The sequence below is a fragment of the Solanum pennellii genome, chromosome 7 (assembly GCF_001406875.1).
Source record: "Solanum pennellii chromosome 7, SPENNV200".
NCBI classification, from domain to species: domain Eukaryota; kingdom Viridiplantae; phylum Streptophyta; class Magnoliopsida; order Solanales; family Solanaceae; genus Solanum; species Solanum pennellii.
In genome coordinates this window covers 77,811,698-77,830,728 of record NC_028643.1, presented here as the reverse complement: position 1 = coordinate 77,830,728, position 19,031 = coordinate 77,811,698, and the positions used below count along the sequence as shown (strand labels likewise).

The window sequence follows — 19,031 nt, the reverse complement described above, 5'->3', positions numbered from 1 at the left end:
TTGTTGCTGATTGCAGCTACAGTAATACAAAGCTCAAAGTCAAAGGACACATTAAAATAGCATATAGTACTTGTCTCAAATACATCAACAAGAAATGCGAATACATGTCAAAGTTGTATTTCTTCCACTAATACACACTTTAGTATCTCTGTTTCACTTTGTTCTGTCTAAAATGGGACACAATTTCTATAGCACAACAATGCATCAACAAATTAACAGAAATCACACACCTTTCGATTAGAAATGAAATCTACTTTCCAGTCATATGCAGAAAGTTGCATGAAATTGGTTTTCACCGGTACAAAGAAGTAATCGACTATGTTTTGCTTTGTTTCTTGATTCTTTCATTTGTATTCCTGGAAGTTCACATGTCCAGTTGCTTGTGCATGCTCTACAGCTTCCTGTATAGGAATGCAACTTTTAGCAAACGAAGTTGCAAGCTTAAGAAAGTAGGCTGAATAATTACAAGAAGCAAGATATGAACCTTTTGGCCGATGACCCCAATTTGGCAAACTCCACATCGCAACGTGAAGTTGGCTGTGTCAGTATAGCTCCTCTTCCTTCAATGAAGCAATAATAGATAAACAGCAAAGTGATAAGTAGATGTAAGTAGTTCCTATTCATTTACTCACAGCAAAATATGTTTTATTATAAAAATGTAAGGCAACTCTGAGTTGGAACACATAATGTTTTGACCCAACCATAAACCCGAAGCAGCATAAGAACAAGGACGTGATACTTGTTCATCTGGCCGTTACAAAATTCTCCCCCAACACCAAACTTGGTCATTTTCTGCTTAAAAGGACAACGCTTACCTTTGTTGGTCCTTAACCAGATTAAGAGCAAGCCTCTCCGCAGGTCCTACAGTCCCATCTCTCTGTACAGAAAAAATTGTTTGATCAAAATCCTCCGGAGCTCCGTCAGCAGGGGACATCTGTTGATTGTCACGTGAAACTAGGTGTAAGTAGGTACAAACTTAAAAAAGGAAATCTAACTTCAAGCAGCTTTGTCAAAAGATGGGAAATTCTTCATACAAATATTAGCTAAATGATTTCACACTACTAACCAGCAATGCAGCACCTAATAATTTCATATCTCTAATGATGGGTAAATGCAAATATTCGTTATGAATAGCACCAGAGAAGGGCACAAACCCCCAAGATCGATGATATAAAGAGAACCTACCCATTACATACACTTCTTATTTTGCAAATAACCCGACAAAAATCAAAACGAAGACAGGCTTAAAAAAATGATCCAACAGATTAGCTAACTGAAGCAGTCATCTGTCCCTTTTTAACGATCATTGGTATCAGATATAGATCACTAATCCTATATCATATTCTAAAGTCATTAATTGATTTGACAAGATTTCAGACAAAGTCTAGGTCCTTAACTGTGCCTACAGTCTAAATATTCGCAAGATCTAAAAATCTTCACAAAATTGAATATCTCCTTCTTGTTCCTCCTGAATGGAAACAGAATGATCAAGAAGGTGCATGTGCAGAGAGAGAGAGAGAGAGAGACCATACAGCCAAAGCATCGTAATGAAGTCCATCATAAATCAGCATTACTCTTTCCTGATAGTTCTTTCCCTGTTTAACATTAAGCCATATAAAGGTGGTTGAGAAGAATCTGGAATTGTCAAATGACACGTGTAGAAATAGCTAATTACACATCCTACTAGCTAAATGCTAACCTGTCCATACAGATCACAGCGCATTGTTTGGATATCATAGGCTGCAATTTCTCGTCCGTAGTGGTCAGCCAATATTGAAAGCTCTATGGCCCCTTAAGAGAGTAAGCATTTCAAAGGTAAGAAACACAAAACAAATAACAAGAACTGCAATAAATAGATAAGAAAGGGATGTTCCTAAACAACAGAAGCTTGAGTTCTTCCAGCTTAATCATAATGCTGTGAAATAGACTTGGCTTACAAAAGGAAAAAGTAAAATATAAAAGCAGCATACAGCACAAAATATTTATCAATTATGCACCTTTTTCTTTTTCTGATACAACAAACGACAACAATTACACCTCAATCCCAAGCTACTTGAATGTCATATCAGTCTCACTCGTTAGTTCCTTTTAAGCAATTATAAGCAGTAATTCTCCAGTTTTAACTATTACCGATGGCTTAACCAAAGAAGTCATGGAAGTAATTGTAATCTTTGACCCCCTAGTTATACAGCCAAACTATCTGTGACATACACCAACAGCATGACAAGTGAAGTGACTGTTATCCACTTATCCTTATCCTAACAGGACTCCAGTAGTTGAAATCATGCAACAACAATAACATACCCAGTGTAATACTAGAGCATACCCCTACCTCATAGTGATAGAGAGGTTGTTTCCGAGTAGTTAAAATCATCCCAGAATAAGATAACTTTAAAACACGACAGAAGACATACCTCCCCATTTCTCTGGGTTAAGAATCCAATCACAATACTCCTTGTTGGACTTCCCAAGAAAGGCATCAGAATATTTTTCTGGATCACTGGCAACTGTTCCAGCTATAACCTTCAAATTTTGAAATGTATAAAGTGTCATGGATGAGGAGTAGTGAGCTTTATGCAATATTCCAAGCACTAAACCATATCAAACTATCAACTTGAGTCATATTTCACATATTATAACTAAATAACAAGAAACTGTTGGCTTTTCTATAAAGTAGCTTCCTGAATTTAATTTCTCCTATGGCAAATAAGTTGTTACAAAATTGTTATAAGCCTAGATTCCCTATCCAATCATTGATGTCTGAGAAAGTATCCAGTGTCTTTTCACTAAATGAAACCTTTTTCCTTATGCAATTTGGTCCCCTGGGCATGAGATTGAAGTTAAAAATTATCTCTGGGTCAGACGCTTGATGAGTCGCCACCTCTAGAGATTGACAAGTGACAAAATCCATCAGAATAAAAAAATCACTTTTCCTTATCAACTAAATGAGAAACCATCTCAGGGATGGTGAGATCACCAGCAACTACATCTTCAATCCTAAAGTGTACTGAACGCATTACACATACTTTTTTTGATAGATCAATGCATCGAACTCATGTTAGTCTTAAATGGGAAGTTGTTCTAAACTATTGCGGATAAATGTGAATACAAGAAACTTCAAATTCTAGAGATCCCTTAATTTGGCTTAAAAGACATATATTTGACTAATAGAACTAAATGGGCTTAACTAGCTCATAGTTGATGAGTATTATATAGCTGACCTTACTAGTCTCAGATTGAGGCATAGATGATTGAATGAAGAGTACAGAACTCCTTAATAAACCATGTCATAGAGACTTTGCAAAAGGTCAATAGAAAGTGTTCCATGTACTACGTAAGTCCCACAACTAGAAATAAGGTTATGGGGCAGCAATCATTGATCAATAATCTTTCTTTAATTCCTAAATCTTGACTGTAAATAGTCTTTATTCCCTTTCATTTCTGCTTTTTAAGATAAGCTGCTTTAGACATCCTCGGGGAAGGGGTAAAGGGAAGCATGTACGTTGTCACACTCCCTGCCTTCCAGAGGTGCCTGGTGATAGAGCGGTGGTTACCACTGCTTCTCCACGGCCCAAGCTCAACGAAATGCACCAAGCTGGGGATGCATAGGCTATTCATAAATGTTCATAGACACAAAATAGTTTTGCGTATTGATGTCTAAGCACAGAAGTTGGCACCTCATCTCATTTCCTGGAAAGTCCTATCCACTAAAGCTGACTCCTTTAAACTGAACAAACTATCATACTATCCTATAACCACATGAAAGAGAACATATTTCCTAAGGCAATGAAAAACACACTGGCTTCATTCCTCAATGTTCTGAACCAGTACATATAATAACAAGCTTTTACTTAATCTAACTCATCCACAAACACTACACATAAATTCACTCCACTCACTTGCACCCTGGTTTTTTCCCATCTTTTTCTCGCAAAATCAAAAACACACATTTACACTCACAATACAATCCACCTGCATAATTGATTTTTATACAATCTTCTTCATCAAGAAGCTCACACACGCACACATTTTCTATTTCTCGACTACACCTCTAGCAGTTCCTCTCAAGAAAAGTCTCTAAAATATCTAATAAATAAATAAAAAGAGGATTCCTTCCATCACTAGCTAAAAGACTACAACTACGAGTTTACTCTGCACTTGTTAAATCAATAAGATATAACAACAAGAGAGCTATTCTATCCATATATAACATTCTTGACTAGCATAACACGAATAAATGTTTTGACAGAGTAATTTCAAAGGCAAAACTAGAACCTGTCTTAGCTCGGGGGCTTTGTTTCTGTCACGGTCCATCACATAACTACATAAAACAAGAAACAACAATATATTTATTCAAAATTTCGAACCACACCATATCCAATTCCAACTGCAAATTAAAGAACAAGAACAAAGTAAAATGGGAATAGAATTTACCCAACAGCATTAAAAAGACAACTGTTATCAGATGGAATCACTCTTCTTACTACTGAACCTTCCATCTTCAACCTACAAAATGTAAAGAACTCAAGTTTCCAGTTCTTTTCTTTACAACAGCACCAATTCCATGAACACCCAGATAAGAAAAAACGTCAATTAATCATAAAAACTAAACCTTTATCTGGATGAACAGTTGCTACAAGAAATTGAACCCAAAAAAATCGCAAAAAAAAGACCCAGCTAGATTACACGAGATATCTATCAGACAACAAATCAGAAAAAATTCAAAAATTCAAAAATAGTTGCAAGATCTGTATATGCACTTACCAGAAAACAGGGAATTGCTTTAATTTGACAACAATTGAAAGTGGAAAGACGAGTTATGAATCTTGAGAAAGCGTAAGATAGGAGAAAAAAATATACTATTGTTGGTATATGATACTTTACATTCTGTATATTTTCGTAAGTCAATTTTATAATAAATGACGAATATATATAGAAATATAATAATTTATATATAAATTTTATAAAATAAAAAATATTATGATTCAATTATTTATAAAATGAAATGGTGAAAGTTTTTTTTTTCAAATTTTAAATGTCTTTTTAGAAAATAAAAATAATTTTTAGGTAAGAGAATAAGATAGTTTCAAAATATTTAAAAGGAAAATTAGATAAAATGTTCATTGAATTTAAGAAACGTGTTTAGGTATTAGAAACGTGAAAAGGAAATTTAAGATTTCATATTCGATCACTAAAGTTCAAATTTTAAAATTTGATATATCGTAAATGTGAATTATTTTTAGTGGATAATATATCAAAAAACTAGTAATATTAAGAATGATTTATATCTAAAATTTAAAATCGTTTAGAGGGAATTTGAGTTAGACCTAAAAAAAATTTTTTAAAAAAAGATAGCTAATTGAAAAGATGAATTATTATACACTATTTATATAGTGTTGTTACCTTACATAAGCATGTTATCATTTTTGTTTAATTTTCTTTTTATTGCATATACAATTATGTAAAAATCTCATTTTTGAAAGCTGAAAAAGGTAAATTCTTCCAAGAATATTTCACCTAAAAATTTGTTTTTAGTTTGAAACTATCAAAGTGGATAATCTGAATAAGTACAATAACATTCGATCTTTATATCAAAATTTACATCATCAAATTAATTACTTTCTCTATTTCAAATTAAATATAGTATTTTTTAAATAAAATATACTTAAATAATTTATTATTTTAAAAGTTTAAAACAAATTTAATTATTTTTTTTCACTTCACCCTTGTAGTTATTGTGCTTCAACACTATAAACATCTCTATTATATGCGATGACATGATCAGTAAAATATTACTGAAGAATAAATTACTTAAATTTATTTTTATTAATATTTTTAAAGAGATATGTAAAAGAAAATGACGATAAAAATTTTGAGACGAAGAGAATAGTAACAACTTTTAAAAATTAGCTGAATTTGATAGTTCAACCAAATATGTTCCTAAATCTCTAGTGATTTCCCATAAATATAAAATTACTAATAATGTACTTTTGTGAAATATGAAGATACCATGATCCAAAAAAAAAAGGGAATAATTAGTGTCCAAAAAAGGTTATTGGTCTAATGCATAGGATTCTATCCTCTATTATTTATTTATTTTGGTACGTTTAATTTTTAATATCTCATCCACTAATAAATGTTTTATTCTATATGTGGGGGGCTCGTTTTGTTTCACTAGTTTAGTTTCCTAAATTATTTTTATTGACAAAATTCTATTCTACTCGAATTGCTATCTCGAACATTTTATAAAATTTTCAATACTCATAAAGTTATAATGATTTTAAATGTCATTTTTTCAAAGTTAAAGGGATCAAAAGAGAAGATAATCAAGATCGAGTCGAAATATCAAAATAATTATCTCACAATTTTTTAAATAAAATATATCACAAGGGGATCAAGTTATTCTATGTTCGAGAAATAAGCTATTAACAATCATCGAATCACAGAATAAATCTAAAAAAAAAACAACAAGGAAACATTAAATTATACTCACGATCTTGATAAGTAAAATCATATCGCATTGTTAGAATAGAGACAAAATTCAGCATTATGGGTCAATTTGAGTCATTGTGTTTTTAGAAAAGTGCAAAACTACCCCACCATTTCCCCTTGGGACTACATCTGATACCTCTAAAAACAATTATTATTGCATTTTACCCTTTCAAAATATAAAACATACCGTTTAAATCAATATTAGGAGGTCAAATTTTACTTGTGTTAATATTTTGGCATGGTAAATTGGTAAAAACTTACACGTACCCAATATTTACTTCAAACTATACTGATTTATCATGATTAAGTCATAAATCAAAGACGAGAATGTTTATTTATTGATTTGGCGTAAACATCAGGTCAGAATTATTTCAGGCAGAAACATAAGGAATAAAGGAATTCAATTATACAAAGTTGTTTTCTCCTCATACTGAAACTTCTGTTAAATGATGTAATAATTGGCCACTAAATCATACCTTTAAAAGGTATAAATAGTGGCCAATAATGCATCTTCTAAATTACATTACATGAAATAACTATATAGCAGTTCTGATTGATACACAAAGAAGTTTCAGTAAGCATAAAATGTGGACTACTACTGTTTCAGTTTTTATTGATACCTCAGCTGAGTGAGACCGATGATTCGGGCAAAATCAGAACTTGTAGCAGTAGTCTTCTAGATCTTCTGTTTCAAGACGTGGCGTAACTGGACCTTCTGGCTCTCCATTCTTGCTTCCAGAAGTTTTGCTTTTAAACTGTGTTTGTGAGAGTTACGCGGCCAGTCAATGCACCCTTTCATCCCTCGTGTTATTTGTGGATTGCCCGAGTCAAGTGAGCTCCCTGAAGGACTGAATTCACCTTTACTAGAACCACAATCTGGAGAAAGGGTGGCACCATTCGATAGCCTTCCATGTGATAGCCTCCCGTGTATTCCTTCAACTGATATCTTTTTGTAGTTGTCTCCGTTTGATTTCCAAAGCCTAGATATAGATGACACCTTCTTAAGTTGTCGACCTTGCCCTGAATATACTTCACTTATCTCCATTGAGGCATTGCTGTGCCTACAGTTCTTGTTGACAGAACAGACGCTACCTTCAGCAGAATAACTAGAACCTTGCTCGTCGAGATGGCTCACTGTTTCCCATTCACTTCCTTCTTCCTCTAAATCACTCTGATTATACGCAAGAGAATGTCTGAGGAAGTTGTCTTTGTTGTATACACTGTCATCAGGACTGAATGTGCAAATTTTGGAGGGATGGCTAGCAGAACTGTATGCAGGACATGGCTCAACCTCCCTTTCATTATTTTCGACAAAATTAAGGTCCTCAAACACTGAGAATATATCATCTGGATTTGGAGGTTCATAAGTGAACTCACTGATATCACGAATATTCACCGAAGCAGCTTCCTGTTTGAGTTGCTCAGCTCTTTCGATCACTTCCTCGTCGGGGTTCATACCTCTAGAACTTAGGAAAGATTCTAACTCTGCAATTAGTCTATTCATTTGGGAATACTTCTCTTCGAGTGTCACCTTAGCATCAACTAGTTTCATCTGAACCCGTTCCTCACGCCAAACCTCAGCCATCTGCAACATCTTTCTTTCTTCATCTACTTCCTCCCTGAGTGAATGTGATTCTCTCTTCAATGCCTCGACTTCAGCCTTGTCTTCTCCAATTTCCTTGGCTAATTCTTCACACACTTCCTCTATCAACTCTCTACCCTTTCTTTCTTTTTCGTAATCCTGCAAATAGCGCTTTGCTGATAACTTGGCATCAGCCAACTCATTAACTAACTTGGAGTTAACTATTTCCAGCCTCTGTCGGTTTTTCTTCTCTCTGGACAAGTCGGCTTTCATATCATCTATAATTGCACGAATTTTCTCATGTTCTCGGCTTCTCCAGGCAGCTTTCTCTTCACTAAGTTTTCTCAAAAACTGTTCGAGTTTCTTTTTTGATGACCGTCGCTCCATCTCAAGTTGATGGATTCGGGTGCGAGCCCGCTCTAACTCTGCCTCGAGGGTGGAAATCATTGCAGCAGTCTTCGACTGTTTATTAGGAACCTTCTGATGTCCGTAAATCTCCTTTATTTCCTCGGCTATTGTCCAGCCAACTGGATCCCACTTTGTTGCCCCCTCCATAGCAGAGTTTGGATATTGAAATGAGGGCTCTAGCTACAGAATATAGAAGTAACTCCTTTGTTAGATCAGAAAATGTGGAAACAACGAGAAGAGCAATGGTGAAAGCGTAACATGATAAACTAAAAACCTAGACCAAAAGTATCTGATAGAAAAGTGCAGCACAGTGCACTAAGCTTCCTGCTACAGGAAGGTCGAGGGAAGGGCCCAACCCTATTGGGTCTCTGATACTCGGTGAAGCATTCATTAACTCCCGATAACTCCAGGATTTCTCCCCTGCGCCTATGACATTGCTTTGGACTACTCGACATAACTTTAGGACTTACATAAAGGACCTTAAACAGCAAAGACAACATTGAGAAAAAAACTGAAAAGGCATCAAACATACCTTGTGATAAAGACCATATCTTGGACCGGAGACAGATCGAGGACTCTGCTCTGAATCATCAATGTGTGAATCATTCTCTCTAATGTGATGATGGTCGAAAAAGGGTAAATCAATATGACCAGCCTGCGGGAAGGAAGGAAAATGAAATTGAAAAAAGTTACTTAAAGCTACCATAACCATATTGGATCCTACAAAAAAAGCACTACTTTTGGAGGATCTGACACACCCCCAAGTCCCAACAACATCTTTTAACAGTCCGAGCAATCAAGTCCCAACAACATCTTTTAACAGTCCGAGCAATCAAGTCTAGAACGATAAAACACTTATGAAAGTTGCCGTTCACTCTAAGGTCATAAAAATACAAACTTGGAGATGGTTATGATCCTAAAACAGCAGGGACTAATAAAACAACCAACATACGAAAGAAAAGAAAGAAAGATAAAGCAAGCAGTAATGAAGGCAATCATAAATCACAATTATACCAAAGGTACCAGAGAAAACAATCTCAACTTCAATCCTAATAAATCATACATTCATAATTGCTTATTATAACAAGTCTAGTCCCACAAAGTACTATCTCGATAGGGTAGAGTGTGCGCAAATATTACCCCTTAACTCAAGACAAGAGATTGTTTCCGATAGACCCTCACTCATTCAAGCAAATGTCAAGTCAATGTAATTAAAGCAATTAATTACAATCAATATATAAATGACCAAGATTAGAAAAACCCTAAAGCTGCAATCTTTTTTCTACCTGAGGTAACTTTTGAGATGGAATATTAGGAACTTCCGGTAACTGAAGCCTCCATAGTCCGGCAGCTAATTTCCTAGCAGAAACCAAATTTCTAACTTTCCGACCAGATTTCCGACCAACCTCCACCGTCGATTTGTCCTCCCAAGTACAAGCATTGTCATTTACATCTTCGTTATACTTCCATCGTAGTAAAGGGGTACTGGGTCTGCTCCTTTTCCCACCTGGAGCTCCTGCAATATCTCTCCTTAACCTCACTCCGGCGCCACCGGAGTTCTTGATTTTCCGGCGAGGCGGTTTCCTAGAGCAAAAGGGTTTTTGTAAAAGATCTGAATCGGGTAAAGTGTTCACTAGTTTTGATGATGCAATTGCTGGAAGCTCAGCTCTATTGTTTGCAGTAACCTTCATCTTTGATGCACAGATTCAGCCATTACTCAGTTTTTTTTGGCTTATTGCTTCTCCGAGACTTCCAAGGGGGTAGGGGGTAGGGATGGGGTTCCAGGGGAGGGGGTGGGGTGGGGGTGTCTGTGATCTCTTTTGGTTTTTGAGGAGAAAAGAAGAGAGAAATGCAGAGTTTTGTGTGTATATATGTGAGTGAGAGAGGAGATGTATACGTATAAATCTGTACAAGTAATGATTTGTACGGTCAACGTCTCTCATTATACCAAAAATCTTCTATTGTCATTAAGAGTATATCGCGATGAAATAGTAAATATTCTTTAATTCTACGTTAAGAAATGAAATTGTATTTTAAAAAAAATATTTTATCTTAGTAGGTAATTTCAATTTTATATTCTCTTGTTAAGACTGACGATTGAATTAACTGAATCAAAAATTCTCTTTACTCATCTTTAATCGAATCATCATTTTTGAAGTAAATTTAAATTTACTTAAATCTCAATTTGAATATAAATGGTTGGATAAGAAACTCAAAAATAAACAAAACAGGGGGTTAAGCTAAATAAGAGCCTATTGGAGCACTCAAATACTTGATCATAAAAAATAGTCATTTTACTTTTATGAGATAAAAGATAAAATTTGTATACGCTCTGCTCTTTTGAGACTCTATTTTATTGAATTTCATAAGATTATGTCGTTGTTGTTTATTATATCTATAATTATATGCTCGTGAACTTAGTTATTATGACGTATTTAAATCCTAAATTCGACTCGAGATAGGATTAGGAGTATGCTACTATTACGGTGTCGTATTGTAAAATTTTGTATCCAAACGACGTAGTTTGGTTGTTAACTATAAGAGGAGCAGTTAAAAATAGTTAAATAGGAGTGGCAGGCTGCCGTTAGGCATATGGGTCCCACGTACCTCTCGTAGCGGGAGCGTTGTAATGACTTTGTCCTGCAATTTTCTTTTTCTATTTTATGCTAATTAATTAATTAAATAAATAATGAGATGACTCTAATTAATTTGGTGGATATTTATCTTGCTTGAAATTTTAGCTAAACTAATATTAAGTTAAAAAAAGTGAAATTTATCAAATATTTGATCCTATCATTTGATTGGATCGCGAAGTATAATTTAAAATTATTCATAGATATTTATATAATTATAAATAATATCTTTGAGGGTGATTTCTAGCTGAAGTACATTCACTCTCGAGATAGAATTTGTTTTGTAATAGAAGCCCTGTTAGGCCTTTACGGAGCTTGGCATGTTCTCGTATTAACTCACCATTATGCATATATGACGTAACTTTTCTTATCATACTAAAAACTAAAAAAAAATGCATTATTATACGTGAATTAATATAAAAGAAATATTATCATTAATGTAGAAAGGAAGTCTAGACATAAGAAATCAGATGACAAACACATATTTCATTGAATAAAATCATCTTCTAGGAAAATCAGCTAATCATTGAAAATTATGATAAGATAAATATAATTTCATGTTATTCATTAAAATATAGAGATAATTAGGTGCTCTGTGAAAACATTGAACCTTCATAGATTTTTTTTTAAAAAAAAATGAGATTTGCATAATTATGTAAAAGTTTTAACTAGTCTATTATCCAACTATTAAAGTAATATTTTTTACTTAAAATAAATATGACACTTTTTATCTACACCATCTAAAATAGCATATTTCTCTTCTTGGAAACAAGTTAATACTATTAAGTAATATTGCAATTTACCAAATTGCATATTATTTGTTAGGACGAATTTATACAAAGATAATTCTTGATTCATTTATTTATAAATATAATGATATTTTTGGATTATACTAAATAAGGATAGTCTTCTTCTCACTTTCTCTTATATGAAATTACCGTTTATACTACACATAGAGGAAGATAATTAAACGTTATAGATACTAAATAGTGAATAAAACGTACGTCAAACATGAGAGACTATCAATACTTCATGTAAAAAAATAAGAATATTTTTGAGTCTAAACTCAAAGATACTGAACTGTTTTGAAAAAAAAAATTATTTTACTTTTACTTAATATAATTATTTATAACGTTATATATTTATATAATTTATTTTAACTTATAAAATTTTAAATTATTATTATTATATTTAAATTTATATCAAATTAAATAATATCACATAAATTAAAAGATATTAAGGTCGGTGAATGTGAGTGCACTTGCAAAGTTTTGATTGTGTATTAGTTCTCAGGGTATCCGATGGAATAAGCACGTGCACTCATTTTTGGCTTATAGCACAAGCACTTGTGCATGTTCCCATTCTAACATTTTTCCATCAATTATTATATTAAGTTAAGCAAAAAGAACAAGATCTAATTATATCGAGTGAATAACATGAGTCGTGGTGTACTGATAAAAGTGTTTTACTTTTAATTAGAGATTTTGAGTTTGAGCATCGAATATAGAGAAGATTTTGTTAGGAACGCCACTTTAAATGGGCTTTGCAGTGTGAAATTTGAATTCAGTCGGAGCTCCAATGTGAGCTCGAAACACCGGATGGAAAACTGGGGGAAAATATTTTGAGTGAGTTAACGATCTGTCTATTTATTTTATATATTTTTTTTTAATGGGTAAATGGAAAATTAAACCCTTAATGATTGAAAAATTTATTGATTTTGAACATTTAAAAATTGATAAATGATTATATATAAAATCGAACGGATCGACACACATACCTATGAATATCATCCATTAGTGGAGTTTTAAGGTGGTATAGAGAAGGATAAGCTTGTAATTTAGGTTTTGAGAGAAGAGAAAATACGTTGTTAATATTTAGGACCAGATATCTATTACTTTAGGAGGGGAATTTGTACCCTTCGCTAATTAAATTAAAAATTAAGGACCAGTCAGAAAACGATACTTTCAAAGCCCAGTTTATTAACTCGTCTCTGTATTTTGGTCCTTAAAGATCCATTTTCTTATACTATAGCATGGGATGTGAACCAAATAATTAGTCACACTCTTTATCTCTACCTTGTTTTGTTTGCTTTCGTCTCTATATCTATCATCGTTTCGAATCAAGATTTTAAGTAGCAATTAGATATTTGAGATATGCATTGATGGTTAAGCTAAGATTGAAAGTATTGCTAGTCAGGTTAATCGAGGACCAGACTTGTCGCTCTTCTCTAATAGACAATCTAGGACTAGAAATGATGATTTACTTCTTTCGTAACCGTTCGACAATAATCAAATATTACGTAAATACCTCTTAATATGCCGAAAAAATAAAGAAAGCTATATAAACAATACAAAAAATGCCTCAAATTTTTTTTTTGACGTGCATCATGACCTTAAAATATCATGATAAATAAAAGAACAAAACTTTACTTCTTTTCGTAACTATCCGAGAAATAATTAAATATTACGTAAATGTCCCTAAATAACAAAAAAAATCAAGAAAACTACATAAATAATACATATCGCTAAAGATTAACTATTAGGAGTATAGAATCAGGTCATCCTCATATTTGAAGATTAACTAATATGAGTATCGAATCAGGTCATCCTCGTCTCTAAAAAAGATTACAAGGATCAGTTGTTGATAAGCCTTTCCCAAGATATTTATGGTGTATTTTTGAGTAATTTTATAATTTAAATTTGCTTATTTTTTAAAAATCTAATTTGTTTTCTTTTCTTCAACTTCATTAGCGTGAGTTGAAAACCTAAATCCCTCTATTTGCATTAAAGATATTTTTCACAATAATTCTATTAAGTGTTTACCTTCACACAATAATAATACTATTTTGTTATAAATCCATTAAATAAGTGGATAGTCCATAAAGTTAGTACATGAACAACCATTCATATTCACTAGGTTACATGAACCTTTTTGGATAAGTATGTATCTATTTATTATGATACTTAATATGGTGACCTTTGGAATGATTTCTCACTCTATAAATAGGGTTGTTCATTCACTATTGTAATATATACATATGAAACTTATATATACTTGAATAAAAGAAAGTCTTCTCCTACATCTATTTCTCTTGTCTTCTTCTTATAATCTTGATTTTACAACACGTTATCAGCACGAGTCTCTACCAGTTCAAGTAAAGACTTTCAAAGCCTCGGAGGTAAGAATTTCCTTTATTTTTAAATAATGTCTAATCTTTCTAAACTTGAATTTCTTGCTCTAGACATATCGGGAAAAAGCTATCTATCATGGGCACTCGATGCAGAAATTCATCTTAATGCGATGGGTCTAGCAGACACCATCCAAGAAAATAATCAAGCATCGAATCAAAACCGTGCTAAGGCGATGATATTTCTCCGTCATCACCTTGATGAGGGTTTGAAAATGGAATATCTCACTGTTAAGGATCCTCTGGTGTTGTGGAACAATTTAAAAGATAGATATGACCACCTGAAGTTGGTTGTCCTTCCACAGGCACGTTATGATTGGATCCACTTGAGACTTCAAGATTTTAAATCTATCAGTGAGTATAACTCTTCTATGTTTAAAATTATCTCACAATTAAAATTATGTGGAGAAAATATCACTGACCATGATATGCTGGAAAAAACGTTTTCCACTTTCCCTGCCTCGAGTATGCTTCTGCAGCAGCAATACCGAGAAATGGGATTTAAAAAGTATTCCGAATTAATCTCACATCTCCTTGTTGCTGAACAACATAATGATTTACTGATGAAAAACCATGAAAGTCGACCTACTGGTTCTATGCCATTTCCTGAAGTAAATACGGCAAATTTTCACCAATCTAAGCGTGAAAAAGGTCGTGGCCCCAGTCGTGGCCGTGGTCGTGGTCGAGGAAGAAATCTCAATCATGGTGATCGTCTTGCACTAAATAATAACATTCAACACCAGCAGTGTAAAAAGAAGAATGAAAAACATGACGTAGTGCAGAAGAAAAATTCAGACAACAAATGTTATCGATGTGGAGGAAAAGGACATTGGTCACGTACCTGTCGTACGCCAAGGCACCTGGTTGAGTTATATCAAGCTTCCCTGAAGGAGGTGAAAAATAACGCAGAAGCCAACTTTATCACGGAAGATACTGTTGAACCCATGCATCTAGATGTAGCGGATTTCTTTGAGAACCCCGAAGGAAAGATAGATCACCTGATAGGTGATGGGTCTGTGATAATATAAATATATTTCATTTTCGTCGTTTATATGAACTAGTATGAATATGTTTTCCTAGATTTGTAAATAACTAAAAGGTTGTGTATTGTTTTTGTTTAGTAATAATATTATAATGTTTATTTCTTTTATATCTTTTATCTTGAAGAATATATGGATACCTCAATGATCAATCATGAAGATATTTGTATAATTGATAGTGGAACAACGCACGCCATATTCAAAGATGAGAAATACTTCTCCTACTTGCTTAGAAGAAAAGCAAATGTTACTACAATTTCTGGTAATTCAAACTTAATAGAAGGCTCCGGAAGAGCTACTATATTTCTGCCTAAGGGGACAAAACTTGTCATAGAAGATGCTTTGTTCTCTTCTAAATCCCCAAGAAACCTGTTAAGTTTTAAAGATATTCGCCGAAATGGATATCATGTTGAGACAATAAATGAAATGAATGTTGAATACCTTGGTATTACCAAGATTGTCTCAAACCAGAAATATGTATTGGAGAAATTATCAACTTTATCTTCTGGCCTGTATTATGCAAAAATAAGTACGATTGAAGCACACTCTATCGTAAACCAGAAGTTTACTGACTTAAAGACTTTTGTGCTTTGGCATGACCGAATAGGTCATCCTGGATCAATAATGATGAGACGAATCATTGAAAACTCAAATGGTCATCCATTAAAGAACCTGAAGATTCTTACAAATGATGAGTTTTCATGTGCTGCTTGCTGCCAAGGCAAATTGATTACTAGGCCATCACCAATGAAGGTTAACATTGAATCCCCTCAATTTTTGGAACGAATACATGGGGATATTTGTGGACCTATTCACCCATCTAGTGGGTCGTTTAGATATTTTATGGTCCTAATAGACGCATCTTCAAGATGGTCTCATGTGTGCCTCTTATCATCTCGCAACCTGGCGTTTGCAAAATTATTGGCACAAATGATACGATTAAGAGCGCAATTTCCAGATTATCCCATTAAGACAATTCGTCTTGATAATGCTGGCGAATTCACATCCCAAGCTTTTGATGCTTATTGCGTATCGGTAGGGATAAAAGTTGAACATCCTGTAGCTCATGTTCATACTCAAAATGGCCTTGCTGAGTCATTTATTAAGCGCTTACAATTGATAGCAAGACCTCTACTTATGAAAAGTGAGTTGCCTACTACTGTTTGGGGTCATGCTATCTTACATGCAGCATCACTTGTTCGTCTCAGACCGACTCATTATAATAAATACTCCCCATTACAATTGGTATTTGGTCATGAACCAAATATTGCTCATCTTCGAATTTTTGGATGTGCTGTATATGTGCCTGTAGCACCACCTCAGCGCACCAAGATGGGCCCTCAAAGAAGGTTAGGCATATATGTTGGGTTTGATTCACCCTCAATAATTCGCTACCTTGAGCCATTGACGGGAGATTTATTCACTGCAAGATTTGCAGATTGTCGATTTGATGAAACAAATTTTCCGCAATTAGGGGGAGAGAAAAATAAACTTAAAAGTGAAATTGCATGGAAAGTTTCGTCATTATCTCATTTTGATCCACGCTCCCCTGTGTGTGAACAAGAGGTCCAGAAGATCATCCATTTGCAAAACATAGCAAATCAAATGCCAGACGCATTTACTGATTCAAAAAGGATAACAAAGTCACATATTCCTGCAGTAAATGTGCCTATCCGAATCGACGTCCCAAAAGGACCATCTACAAGTGTCATAGCTTCTGAATCACAAATACGCCTGAAGCGTGGTAGACCATTGGGTTCAAAAGATAAGAATCCTAGAAAAAGAAGTACAAAAAATGACACTACAAAAGAATTTCACGAAGAAATTCAAGATCTGATTAATCCTGATATTCCTGAAGAAATCAGTGAACCCGAGACTCAAGTAAATGAAGAACTCTCAATAAGTTCTTCTACAGGTGATGGGATAAGTTTAGATCGATCAAAAATCATAGTGGATAATGTTTTCGCATATGATGTTGCACTTAACATTATGCAAGGAAATGAGGATCTTGAACCTCTATCCGTCGAAGAATGTCGACAAAGACATGATTGGCCAAAATGGAAAGAAGCAATTGAATCAGAATTGAATTCACTTGCTAAGCGTGAGGTTTTTGGACCAGTAGTCCAAACGCCTAGTGATGTTAAACCAATTGGCTATAAATGGGTCTTTGTACGAAAAAGAAATGAGAGAAATGAGATTGTAAGATACAAGGCACGCCTTGTTGCACAAGGATTCTCTCAACGACCTGGTGTCGACTATGAAGAAACATATTCACCTGTTATGGATGCAATAACTTTTCGATATCTCATCGGTTTAGCTGTACATGAAAATCTTGAAATTCGTCTAATGGATGTGGTTACAGCTTACCTTTACGGTTCACTTGATAATGAAATTTATATGAAAGTTCCAGAAGGACTTAAAATGCCTGAAGCATGTAGTTCAAAATCTCGGGAAATATATTCAATCAGATTACAAAAGTCATTATATGGCTTAAAACAATCAGGGCGCATGTGGTATAATCGCCTCAGTGAGTACTTGATAAAACAAGGTTATATAAACGATGTCATTTGTCCTTGTATATTTATTAAGAAAACAACATTGGGATTTGTTATTCTTGCTGTTTATGTTGATGACATTAATCTCATTGGAACTCCAGAAGAGGTTCAAAAGGCAATTGAATATCTAAAGGAAGAATTTGAGATGAAAGACCTTGGAAAGACAAAAATTTGTCTTGGACTACAAATAGAATATTTAGTAGACGGGGTCTTCATCCATCAATCTGCCTATACTGAGAAAATCTTGAAACGATTTTACATGGACAAAGCACATCCATTAAGTACTCCAATGGTTGTCCGATCACTTGAAGTGAGTAAGGATCCATTCCGACCTCAAGAAGAGAATGAGGAACCTCTTGGTCCAGAAGTACCTTATCTTAGTGCAATTGGGGCACTTATGTATCTTGCTAATGCTACGAGACCTGACATAGCATTTTCTGTTAATTTGTTAGCAAGATATAGTTCTTCCCCTACACGAAGACATTGGAAAGGAGTTAAACATATATTGCGATATCTAAGGGGAACTAGTGATATGGGTCTGTTTTATACTAACAAAGATAGTGCAGATCTTGTTGGTCATGCAGATGCAGGTTATTTATCTGACCCACATAAAGCTCGATCACAAACAGGCTATCTGTTCACATATGGAGGTACTGCTATATCATGGCGATCTATGAAGCAGTCTATTGTCGCTACTTCTTCAAATCATGCTGAGATAATAGCCATTCATGAAGCAAGTAGAGAATGTGTATGGTTAAGATCAGTAATACATTCTATCAAAGAAAGATGTGGTTTGAAGTGTGACGTCAAGATACCCACAATACTCTTTGAAGACAATGCTGCATGCATAGCTCAATTAAAAGGAGGCTTTATAAAAGGAGATAGAACGAAACACATTTCACCAAAATTATTCTTCACACATGATCTCCAGAAGAATGGTGATATTGATGTGCGACAAATTCGTTCGAGTGATAATCCAGCAGATTTATTTACTAAATCTTTACCGGCCTCAACTCTTGAGAAGATGGTTCACAAAATTGGAATGCGGAAACTTAACCATCTGAATCGTGGTTTTTATCAGGGGGAGTAAAATACGCACTGTACTCTTTTTTTCCTTAATCTAGGTTTTGTCCC

At 34.1% G+C, this 19,031-nt stretch overlaps 3 protein-coding genes across 4 annotated transcripts; 1 reads left to right on the top strand and 2 right to left on the bottom strand.

Moving 5' to 3' along the window:
• Window positions 1-39: 39 nt before the first annotated feature.
• LOC107026560 (ubiquitin thioesterase OTU1) lies at window positions 40-4,900 on the bottom strand. Of its 2 annotated transcripts, none has more exons than XM_015227567.2 (9): window positions 4,765-4,900; window positions 4,435-4,543; window positions 4,276-4,321; window positions 2,415-2,523; window positions 1,700-1,791; window positions 1,533-1,595; window positions 816-934; window positions 485-560; window positions 40-401 (listed from the first exon to the last, which is right to left on the bottom strand). In XM_015227567.2, the coding sequence occupies exons 2-9, from the start codon at window positions 4,497-4,499 to the stop codon at window positions 345-347; spliced, it is 627 nt and encodes a 208-aa protein (XP_015083053.1). In that variant the 5' UTR covers window positions 4,500-4,543; window positions 4,765-4,900; the 3' UTR covers window positions 40-344. The 2 variants fall into 2 exon arrangements, with proteins under 2 accessions (XP_015083053.1, XP_015083052.1); XM_015227566.2 differs by having other exon boundaries at window positions 4,435-4,506.
• A 1,961-nt stretch (window positions 4,901-6,861) lies between these two features.
• Window positions 6,862-10,292, bottom strand: LOC107026430. The gene is made up of 3 exons (XM_015227392.2): window positions 9,769-10,292; window positions 9,015-9,137; window positions 6,862-8,662 (listed from the first exon to the last, which is right to left on the bottom strand). The coding sequence occupies exons 1-3, from the start codon at window positions 10,171-10,173 to the stop codon at window positions 7,169-7,171; spliced, it is 2,022 nt and encodes a 673-aa protein (XP_015082878.1). The 5' UTR covers window positions 10,174-10,292; the 3' UTR covers window positions 6,862-7,168.
• Window positions 10,293-14,415: 4,123 nt separating this feature from the next.
• On the top strand, window positions 14,416-15,330 carry LOC107025317. Its single transcript, XM_015226100.1, has one exon. The coding sequence runs from the start codon at window positions 14,416-14,418 to the stop codon at window positions 15,328-15,330; it is 915 nt and encodes a 304-aa protein (XP_015081586.1).
• The last annotated feature ends 3,701 nt before the right edge of the window (window positions 15,331-19,031 follow it).